At 45.0% G+C, this 11,705-nt stretch overlaps 1 protein-coding gene across 1 annotated transcript; it reads right to left on the reverse strand.

The window, feature by feature from the left end:
- Positions 1-711: 711 nt before the first annotated feature.
- On the reverse strand, positions 712-10,814 carry psmd3 (proteasome 26S subunit, non-ATPase 3). Its single transcript, XM_080010216.1, has 12 exons — positions 10,525-10,814; positions 8,964-9,154; positions 7,354-7,494; positions 6,991-7,127; positions 6,426-6,616; positions 4,258-4,361; positions 3,972-4,086; positions 3,488-3,607; positions 3,233-3,336; positions 2,724-2,879; positions 1,716-1,766; positions 712-1,037 (listed from the first exon to the last, which is right to left on the reverse strand). The coding sequence occupies exons 1-12, from the start codon at positions 10,682-10,684 to the stop codon at positions 960-962; spliced, it is 1,548 nt and encodes a 515-aa protein (XP_079866342.1). The 5' UTR covers positions 10,685-10,814; the 3' UTR covers positions 712-959.
- Positions 10,815-11,705: the final 891 nt, after the last annotated feature.

Genomic DNA, 11,705 nt, shown 5'->3' on the forward strand with positions numbered 1-11,705 from the left:
ATTTCAACAGCCACACCAAGTCGGTAACAGAATCAGCCTTCTATCACCTTAAATATAACAAGACTAAGGACTCATGATCGAACAAGACTTGGAAAAACGTGTTCATGCCTTGATTACCAGGTTCGATCATTGTAATGGTCTTCCTAAAAAAAGCTCTTCGGCAGCCACAGCTTGTTCAGAACGCTGCTGCAAGAGACGACGACCAAAACCCTTGAACACATTACACCAATTCTAAAATCCCTGCATTGGCTCCCGGTACGTCAGAGAATTGATTTCAAAATACTGCTGCTCACCTATAAATCACTAAAAGGTTCAGGGCCAAACTAGAACCCACTGAAATGCTTCCGCTGTCTGAACCCTCCAGACTGCTAAGATCCTCTGGGACCAGTCTGTTGATTGCTCCCAGAGTCAAAACGAAACATGGAAAAGCAGGATTTAGCGTCCGTGCCACAAACAGCTGGAATAAACCTCCTGAGGGGTTGAGACGTGCGCCAACCCCCACCACTTTCAATATAAGGCCAAAAACCCTCACGTTCACCTTTGCTTTCTGCTAAAGCACAAGTGACGTTGCGCTTCTACCTCTATTCAAATGTCCTTTCACGCATTATTTTAGATCCCGTTTCATCTCGCTGCACAAGCACCGAGTCCGCCCCGCGTGAGAAATGTGGCGTTTGAATAAAGTTGCCTAATGAATGCACCACACAGACGGGCTTAGACAAAACATGTTTTATTTATATTTTTCTTCCCCTGCCTCACGGCCAACAACATGCTCTAGGAGAGAATATAGACTGCTTGGGGCTAAGTTTAGAGTGTTTGGTGGACAGGTGACAGCGCCGTGGGGAGGCAGGAATAAAAACCGGGGGAGACGTACGGGGGCCGGGGGGGGGGGCAACATGGTGGCAGCTTAAGTGATCTACCAACAAGAGAAAACAGACAGGAAAACAAAACAAACTAAACAATCACGGGAAACTGTCGTCGTCGTCTTCGGCCATCTCTTTCGCAAACTCCAGATCCTGTTGCTCACGCTCCCGGCGTTCCTGCGCACACGCACACACACACACACAGTTTACATTTACTATCGGCCTCTGTGGAGTACTTGACTGTGATTGGTCGATGGCGGCAAACAGTTATTGCGAATAACGGCTGCTGATCTGTTAATAATGGCGGCTGCCACGGGCGACCACTTCTCCGCCTGGTTTCACCCCCGTCGCCCTAGCCAACAGCCGCCGCTGGCGCCCCCTTGTGAGCCGGCGTGGAAACAACAACGGAAGGTTTGACGAGAGGAGCGACGACGTCCCGCTGAGCCTCGCTCAACTACGAATGTGGACGTCGGGTCGGACACCAACAACAGCCCACGCGTGGGTCACAGACGGTCGAACAAACTGCCGCCGCTGCGAGTTAAAGGCGTTTCCAGGACACAGGGTCCGTCGGGATTAGATCGCAACACGGAACGCGAGTTAACGGAACGCAGATTCATTTTGGATGAGTTGCATCCGCCCTCGCAACGCGCACGACAGCAGAGCGCTGATGGGTTAAGAGCAACAGCACCGAGCCTCTTGGGGGATGAAACGCGGAACGGACTTAAATAAACCCATAACTGTCCGGGAAGGGAAGAAGCACACGGACAAGAACATTTCTCCACACATGACTGGTTAATTAGATTCCACCATGACACTGTTATGGTTACATAAGTGCTGTGAGGACGACAGGCTCACCTCTGCTGACTCCAGGTCCTTGTTGTAGGCTTTGGGGGGGAAGCGCATGGCCTGCGGAGGAGACCACAGGGTTAAAGCAGGGAGGGGGCGGAGGAGGCGGAACACCAGGGAAGGCCGCCACGCCCGCCCCGCCCGCCGGTCATGTTACTGAGTGGCTGCCACCGCTTCTCCACAGAGATGACACTGATCTGAGCCAAGGGAGACTCCAATGCAAATTCAGTTGATGGATCCAGCCGCCTTCACCTCCACAGTCACAACGTCTTTGTGGAACTCGATAGATTGGATGACTTTAGAGGCCGAATATTTGCTGAAAACACTACAATTCAAGACTTTTTAAAAAGACCTGCACCAAAGAAAACGTGGCAGGTTTTACGCAAAGTCATGAGTTAGAAGAAAAAAATATTATAGAAAACTAATATCTCTCACACACACACACACACACACACACACACACACACACACACACACACACACACACACACACACACACACACACACACACACACACACACACACACACACACACACACACAATATAAATCATTAGTTAATATTATATCATAAGTATATTTCCTTATGTGTGTTTTGCTGTTTATAGTCGGCTCATTAACTATAAAGCTTAGGCACTGATAATACACAATTAAGCACATGAAAAAGGTATTTCCAACTGCTAATGCTAATTCCCTGAGTCACTGGGGTATTTTTAGTGCCCGGCAGCTGCTGCGGGTGGTGGTGGTTGTGGTGCTGAACTGTAGTTAACAGTACAGAAATTTTCTCCATTTTCTGCTGAGAAGATCTGACACTGTAGGAAACAGTACACACCAAAAACCATCTGGTTGTATAAATACTACATAGATTAATGTTGACAGCAGGTTCTAGTTGCAGGGATTCAACCAATAGAGATGGAAAACACAGAGGAAAGATTCAAGAAGAGCGATGCTGTTTGTTTTCAATTTCAATATCAATTCATTTCACAACAGCTTTTATAGAGTGTTGGTGTTTCCTGACCTTGACAGACATGTTGTGGATGTCCAGGCAGAAGGAGATTCTCTGGTGGAAGGCCAGCTGGGGCTCCCTTGTGCCGTAGATGTCCATGGTCTCCTTAGACTGGACGTATCCCTTCTCGTGGTTGATGCTCGCCTCAATCACACCGTCACGAATGGCCTGGAACACACACACACACACACCACAATTGGAATAAAATAAATCTCTCTTTAACTGTGTAATTGTAAAGATTATTTGGAAAAAATAAAATTGCGTTTTTGTGTCCCTTTGTATGTCGTTTCCAGTGTTGGTGGCGGGGTCCACACACACACACACACACACACACACACACACACACACACACACACACCCCCCCCCCCCCCCCCTCTCAAGGCTGAGTAAATTACAAACATTCTCCAACAAGATAATTACTTTTGTCCCTGCAAGTCAGGGACTGGGATGTGTTGCATTGTGGGTAAAATAATAATTCTTTATATGTAACTGTATCCGAATGCATTATGTGGCTGTGTTACCTTGGCAACAATGAACTCTGCATCCTCTGGACTGTCCAGTTGCAGTTTCTGAGCGATGTCGGCCAATGAGATGCGAGAGTAGGACAGACTGATCATACGCACACCTGGAGTCACACACACAGCAAGAGAAAAAACATCTTTAATGCCATATTAAGTGGGTATGTGCATGAAATCAGAAATGCGCGCGCACACACACACACACGCACGCGCGCGCACACACACACACACACACACACACACGCGCGCACACAGTACCAGTCTTTATGACATTGTGTCGGAGTCGGATGATGAGTGTGTAGGTTCCGTCGGTCTGGAACTTCTCCCCAAACTGCTCCAGGACCTGGTTGAACTTGGCTAAGTTACCGGTCCTCACGGCTGAAAGAGGAGAGCAGATACACACACATTACACACACACACACGTTACACACACACTGAACTGGGACGACAAAGAAGCTTTATATACTAATTAAAGTCACTCCTCTGGAGCCTTTTTAGTTTTAATTACTAATATTTGTGTAAGTCAATAATTACAACTGTGTCACAGAACTGTGCCTGTCATAACTTAAGTGTGCGTGCGTGCGTGCGCATACTGAGATTATGTACCGTATGACTCAACTGGACCATTGTGATTTTATAAATGCAGTTTGCTCTCAGGTCTGTTGGAAACGATCATCTTGATCTGATTCCTGGTGTACGCATGTGCGTGCGTGTGCGTGTGTGTGTGTGTGTGTGTGTGTACCCTGTGTAAGAAGGAAGTAAGGCATGAGGGATCTCTTGAGGGAGGGTTGTCTGAACTGCAGCCTGTCGGGAATCTCTCCCAGAAGCAGCTCCACCACAATCAGCAGCTTGTGGACCTGGAGGAAGGAGGGCAATACAGTAAAAAGACAGCTTTAAAAAAAAAAAAGATAATCTATACAACATATTGTGGCCTGTTTGTGCAGGTGTGTGTGTGTGTGTGTGTGTGTGTGTGTGTGTGTGTGTGTGTGTGTGTGTGTGTGTGTGTGTGTGAGATGAGGTGAACCGACCGTCTGTTTGAAGCCCACGGCGGTGTGCTGGGGGGCTTTCCTCAGAGCGTTGGTCAGGGTGCGTCTGGCCTCGGTGTACTCCAGCTGGATGGCCTTGATGCGGCCTGGTGGGAGGGACACACACCGTCACTCAACACATCTGAACGAGACACTAGAATGATGTCCACTGAGAAAACATCACGGGGGAGAATAATGCACAAATCCAACTTATACATCTTGTCACGATCACGCAATGACTATTGTATTATTTCTATAAATCTTACACCACTGTTATCATATAAAATACTGGTATTCAAACTGTAATTGCCGAGCCCTCCTCCCGAGGAGTTCAGGGACTCGACGGCCGCCCACGACAAAAAGAACAACGAAATGTGTCACATGCAAATAAACAGTTTATAGTAAACCAGGTCGAGTAGTCATTCATTTGTGACTTTTATTGCTTCTTCACACAGGCTGACGGGGGCAGAAAGGTGCACAACTAACCAAAACAACAACAACAATAAAATTATTATTATTAAAAACAAATAAAGTAAATAAATTTAAACATGAACAAATCGTATTCTTTTCATTTAACAAGATGATGAGAAATTAATCAACTCTTATCCTATTAGATGTAGGAACTTAAAACATATTTCATGAAATTTCATGAGTAATGTCATCAGTGCTTAAAGGGGACCTGTTATTCTCCCTTTCAACAAGTTAATATAGGTTTCTGAGGTCCCCAAAACATGCTTTTGAATTCATTTTATTTTTTTGCTGAAAATACCACTCAGATTATGCATTCTAGCCATTCTAACATAAATCCATCGCCTTTCTGACACTTTGCTTAAAGTGGGAGGAGCCTCCCTCCTGAGGCCCCGAGTTCTGTGAGCCATGAGCCATTTGTTCCATGTAAATGTCGTAAAATAAAACAAAACAAATACATTTACAATAAAAACACCATTATTCACTGGTTTTGTTTGAGAAACTATCAGCAGAACGCCCGCCACAGCATACAGTCCATCTACTGCAGGGTTGGGGTGGAAATATCAGAACAGTTCCCCGCCCTGCTTCTTCTTCTCCAGCCATGGGTGGAGTTACTCATACGGGGGATCGGTTCCAATTCTACTGAGACCCCTAGTATGTAGGCGGGGATTGTAGGAAGGACGTAGGAAGGGATCAAAAATCTGAACGGGCGGTTCCAGCACATGTTTTCTGACAAAGGCTGCCCACAATAAACTGACTGGGTTGTCATATCTTAAAGTCTGTGTTTGTAGGCCAATGAGAGACCCAAATGTATGTGCACAAGTTCTGAAAGTAATAATTTTACACCTAAGTAATATTTTTCACAGTAGGTCCCTTTAACACACACACACACACACACACACACACACACACACACACACACACACACACACACACACACACACACACACACACACACACACACACACACACACACACACACACACACACACACACACACACACACGCACACACACACACACACACACTTTAAAGGCTTACTCATTTTTTTATGTTTTATTATTATTCTTTTTTCCATTCCTCCATGCTCCACTAGGGGGCACACCCCACACTTTGAATACCACTGTGGGAAGCTGCTGTTTGTGTCAATGCCGAAAAGTCTCCCACTTAAAATGCACATGATCATTTGATAGAGCCGTTATCCGTCTCTAATCTAATATCTCACCCGAGCATCATTTACCAGCTCACGAAACATACTCTGAAAGCAATTTCACAATTCATCTCTCCACCTGGCCCCGAGCCCTCCCTTCGTTCCTCAAATCTCATCAGTGATCAGCGCAATATGAATATAGTCAGTGTTAACGTCACTCATTTTCAAATATTGTTTTTTTGTATGCCTGGCTTATATTGTTTACACAATATCAGTTACACATGCTTTGGTCTAAAACCTATCGCTTCAGGGAGACCTCTTTTTTTTTTTCCTTCTAGTGATGTCTACGTGTCTAGTTTATCAGACGGGCTGATCAAACAAGGTGAGAACACACCAGCTTCCCTTCACATCCCACCAGATCTCTGTTCTGTCATCGATACATGCCTCGCCCCTTCCTTTCCTAACAGGAAATAACTGTTCTTTTGACCCAGTGGTATGGCACTGTCACTAATTAGGGGAGATCTCTCGCCCTCTCCCCCTCCCGGCCACTCACCAGTGTAGTACAGGTATCTGGCCCACTCGTTGTTATTGGCCAGCTCTGGGAACACCGACTTGGACACCAGCTTCTCCGCCTGGTCATACAGGTTGAACTGCAGGTAGTTCCTCAGCAGTAGGTTCAGCAGAACGGCCTGACCGTCGGCGTCGTGCCGCAGCGTGGCTGTGCGCAGGCGGGTGTGGAGGAAACTGAAAAATAAAGCATTTTAAAATACGTTGGAATGGTTAAGAGGAATCCCACTGACATCCGTCCAGAAAGAGGAGATGCTGTTTTACACCAGGGGTAGGAACCATTTTCCAGAGTGTCAGTATAATAACAACGTAGGCAATGTACCACAACAAACCTTATATTACTATTAACAATATGTTAACTACAACTAGGGCTGGGTGATATTGATCAGATCAAATATCACAATATAAATGATGGGAAGCAATATTTGATGGCTTGGGCTGAAAAATAGCAAATCTGTCCTTTAAGACAAAGATTATGGTTCAGGAGTGTGGGAGAATTTGTTGTGTGTGTGTGTGTGTGTGAGTGTGTGTGTGTGTGTGTGTGTGTGTACCTGCGGATAGTGTCAAGCTGGTTGAGGAACTCGTACACCCGTGCATGATAGTAGTAACATTTGGCGGCCACCAGGTCAAGAGCCCTGCGGTTCTGAGAACCGATTCTCTGCAGCAGGTCGTCCGACACTTTCTGGGCCTGCGGAGAAACAAACCCCAAAACACAAAACCAATTTCAAATCTCAGCTCGCGTCTGGACCGCATCCAACTTCCTGACAGGACGGGCCATTTCACAGACAGCCAGCTCCTTATTGAGAAAGCATCCAGATGCTTCAACCATCTACAAGCACGGTGGCTTCCGACCTGGTTCCCTTGGAGACCACGCTGCTCACTACATTTAGGAAGAGCTGCAACAGTTGACACACCTCTGTGTATCTCTTGTTGTTGGTGAGGTGGACCACCACCAGGAGCTGCAGGTAGGCTTCCACCTCCGGCAGCAGGGGAGCGGAGGCTGCTTTCCCCGTCCTGGGCCGGAACTGGACATCGCCCTCGGTGGTCTCCATCGGCTGGGAACAGAAGGGCGTAGAACGGGGAGGCATTAGTGGTGGTAAGGCGTGTGGTAACGTTGGTTTCGGCAAAATTTCCAGCTTCTGTGGCTGTTACTCTGGTTACGTGATGAATTTGTTCGTGTAGCAACATCCAAGCTGACACCAACAACACAGAGCAGTACATTCTATATCATATTAGTAAACAAATAATGGCGATACTGAAGCTTGTTGATAATCTTTTATAACCAGCACTGGATATCATTGGTAAATATTCCCATTACCAGCTCTGATACAGATACACTGACATTGATATTGATTACTAAACATTATTTTTTCTACACGATTTTACTGTTGAAATACTACTGCTTTAAAATAACATATCTGCCTAGCTTGAAATCCCAACTTTAAAATCCCTTCCAAGGTTAATAAAATGCATAATCAATAATAACTCTTAAAGTAAAAAATGTTAGTTTAGTGTTTCCACTCACTGACGCTGAAAAGATAAATCAATTTTGGAATCAAACTTTAGGACTGAAAGCCACAGAATGTTTTGATATTCAATACTATCAATGCAAGTCAGTTGACACCATTAGAGCATTACATTTTTATACCCAGCGCTACTTCTAAAACATTCAAAGAAAACTGTTGAGACAAGCAAGTGTGCACAACTCTCCTCTGGCTGTTTCAGCATTTTCAGGGTGCAGCAGTTAGCTCCTTTTACACACCAAGTGCAGAAAACATAAAGAGACAAAATGTTTAATGAAATTTCCTTCTTCTCTTGGCACAATCCAATCTTCCCTGGTTCATTAATGAAGTGTATCTAATAGCTACAGGAACAGGCTTGGTCCATTAAAGAAAAGGCAGAGAGCCCTGTATCCCATTCAAATAACTGTCTTGGTCCCTCACAATAAAAACATTAGCATATCTAGTGGCCGCAGTATTTAATTAAATGTTCAGCTGAGGTTTTCCAGCCAGGGCAACCCATTCACGCTCCCAAACTATCACATAAAAACACAGGAATGAGGAGACACCCCACCCGCATGTGCCTTTCCTAAATTTGCGCAGCGTTGCCACATTTTCATATCCACGGCAAACATGGCAGTAGATGCAAGCTAGTTGACTACAAACCTAATGAAGAATTTAGAATCTTCCTTAGTAAGGGGTGTGGGTCTGCAATGTTAACGGCCTCGTGATATTTGTCTGAATTTCAATGTTTTTCTGGACACATCTTGGCGCATTTGTAAAATGCAAGCATTAACATGTGCACAAAATCTCCTCTTAATTTTATACTAAAAAGAAAGTAGGTTATCATTGTCACAAACTGTAATTGTTTCAGTTTCACCATTTTTATTTACGAGCTGTAGCAAGGCATTGTTTTTAAAACTTTTCAAACTTATGACCGGTTTTGTATCCGAGGACTCTGTGACAGGCCTAAGAGTTATTGTGTCTGAGCCCGCAGCTTTAACCAACAGGGCGTAGTCCCCCACCTCCTCCAAGAAGCCCAACAGGTAGTCCCTGGCGCTGGAGTTGTGGGTGTAAAAGCCTCCGATGGCCTTGTGCAGCACGTTGGAGTTGAGGCGGCGGCTGGTGGATGGCAGCGCTCGCAGAGCGCGGAGCACGAAGCGAGGCTCCTTCCCAGACACGGCCTTCTCAATCTGCTTCACATGCTCCTTAATGTCTGGGGAGGGGGGGGGGGGGTGAAGACGGGAGGAGGGAAGACGGTAGGAGGGAAAAGTGACAGTTGTTAATGTGCATTTGTGTGTGGTTGATTAAGAGGCCGCATGATAAGAAAGGGAGAAGAGGTGGATGGGATGGAGCGAAATGAAAGGAGAGACAAAAGAAAAATAGTGGGGAAAACAAAAAGTTTACATATAATTAACTCTTAAATCCCTTGCACTGAATACCAACTAAGCACACAAATAACTCATTAATTACAACTGTCCACAGTTCACTGTGGCGATGGCGGCGGGGAGGCCACATATGAGTGCGTGACTTAAACTGTTATTTAATTTATAGTCTTATACGGCTCCAGCTACCCATGTTAATAGAAGAAGGACGACAAGAAAAGACAAATGAACAGTTCAGGGAGTTGTGGACCATTTTTTAGAGTCATTCTATGTTGACATGTGCGTGCATGTGTGTGTGTGTACTCCGAGAATGTTTGTTTTGATATGGATGCACCAGGCTCTCGACAGGGTATGAGCTGATGACACGCACATGTTTATTTTTTTATACATGAACTACAGTCCATCCTGTAGATAAAGGTGAACGGTTTCCGCTTTGGAGCTGCGTTGTCCGGCTACATCAGGCCAGTTGGATGCAGGAGGGTGAAAGTTAACTCTGACAAACACGCTTTTCGTTGCTGTCAGTAAAGAATGTGTCGGTGAGAGGTCGGTCGCGCCAGTATAAAAATCTGTTTAATCAACATCAAACTACGCATTTCATTTGGGAAAAGATGGAGAAGGAATTGGTCTGAAACCCCCGCAAATGTCATCGTAATTCTGTCATTCTGACCCGCGGCACACCGGACGAGGCCGAGCAGTCTCCCTCATACAAGCGGCAGCAAAACACAATCAGCCAACAACAACTCAAATGCTGTTTGTTATGACACTTTACCGCACATGTCTGTGTGTGTGTATATATATATATAATAGTCTATTCCTTTTATTTCTATTTAGTATTCCCATTTTTTAACTCAATTGAGTAATTTAATTGCGTTTTAGGAATCAGTTAAGTTTATTAATTAGTTATTGTGCCAGTTAGCTATTGTGCCAGTAAGTACTTGTTGTGCATAATCTCCGGTCGCGTTGTAATGTCGTTTCACTACATATATGTATGATCGTGTGTATATGTATGTAAACACCTTGACTCTTGAATGTTGGCAGCGTCATGTGTCGTTATGCGTTAGCCTAGCTAGCCAGCTAAGCTATTAGCCCGTCCAAGCCAACAGACTCCGTAAACAAGACAAGAGGCCGCTTCGCAGTGACTTGTACACGCGTGTGGTTCCTCCTCTTCTTGCCCTATTAGGCAGAATAAAACGAGCGTTACCGTCCAGCGTGACAGCGTCGAGCTCCTTGGGAGGCTTGACCGCATTAGCGGCGTCCTCCTCCGGCATCTCCACGTCCTGCGGCTCGGGGCCCGCGTCCTTCTGCTTGTCGCCTTTCGGGTCTTTGGCTTTCTCGCGCCGCTTGGCCGTGGTCTCCTTCATGGTGTCCGGGGGAGGTGGTCCGAACCTCAGCGGTGACGATAGGCGGGGGAGCGTAGGGAGCGTAGGGACCGGACGGCGCCCGCAGCAGCTTCGTGGTTCTGTTCCGCGGCACTCGACGCGCGTCTGCTCCTTTCGGCGGAATGACTGGCAACTATTGCGGGGCGCGGTGCATTGTGGGATGCAGGCAGCGCTGGTCGATCGCGGAAGAGAAGTCGAAACCAATCGACGGCAGATTCATGGATCGTTTCCCTGCGTAAATATGATTTTCGCACAAACGCGACAAAGACAGAAAACACAGCGACGCACTTCTACTGAGAACAAGGTGCGTTGCTATTCACTAATAATAGTTGGAAACATATTTTTATATTTTCATTGAATATAAATAATATAGATAATATTACAATAAATTGTAATTCATTGTGTAACGTATTATTATTATTATAATTATTATTATTATTATTATTATTATTATTATTATTATTATTGTTATTATTATTATTATTATTATTATTATTATTATTATTATTATTATTATTGTTATTAGCAATAATGATAATAAATAATAATAATATATATTTTTTAATTATAATTGTTCCTTAAAATACTTTGATGGAATTGAATCGCAGGGTAACATGATTATAAAGGTTATAAAGGTTGAACAATAATAATGTGACTCACACAACAGGGAGCATCGTTAATATCTCTCTCCCTCTGCCTAATTATTTACATATTTTGAATACGCCTCTGTTTGTAACCAAGATAATCAATTATTGTTTTTACTTGTAGTAACCAGTTTTACACATTATTCATTGGCTCTTGGATGATTTGATTCCATCCCTCCTTGTTTTTGTTTTGTTTTTTACTCGCTTTTCCTGACAAGGGTCACGGGGTGGGAGGATGGAACCCATCGCAGCCACTGACATCAAGGCTGACATCTTGGTGAAGGGTCCATCGCTACCTGGGGCTCCCACCTGGCTTCACTCACACACCACCGTCCACACCTTGGGGCAATGAATAGAAA

The sequence above is a fragment of the Zeus faber genome, assembly GCF_960531495.2.
Source record: "Zeus faber genome assembly, chromosome: 11".
NCBI classification, from domain to species: Eukaryota; Metazoa; Chordata; class Actinopteri; order Zeiformes; family Zeidae; genus Zeus; species Zeus faber.

Excerpts from the sequence above, each read along its gene's own strand:
- psmd3 (XM_080010216.1), bottom strand. The coding sequence starts at position 10,684 with ATGAAGGAGACCACGGCCAAGCGGCGCGAGAAAGCCAAAGACCCGAAA. Across the intron at positions 7,495-8,963 it reads TGTTGGGCTTCTTGGAGGAG|CCGATGGAGACCACCGAGGG; the intron begins GTGGGGGACTAC and ends TTCTGTTCCCAG. Across the intron at positions 1,038-1,715 it reads AGGACCTGGAGTCAGCAGAG|GAACGCCGGGAGCGTGAGCA; the intron begins GTGAGCCTGTCG and ends GCGTGTGCGCAG.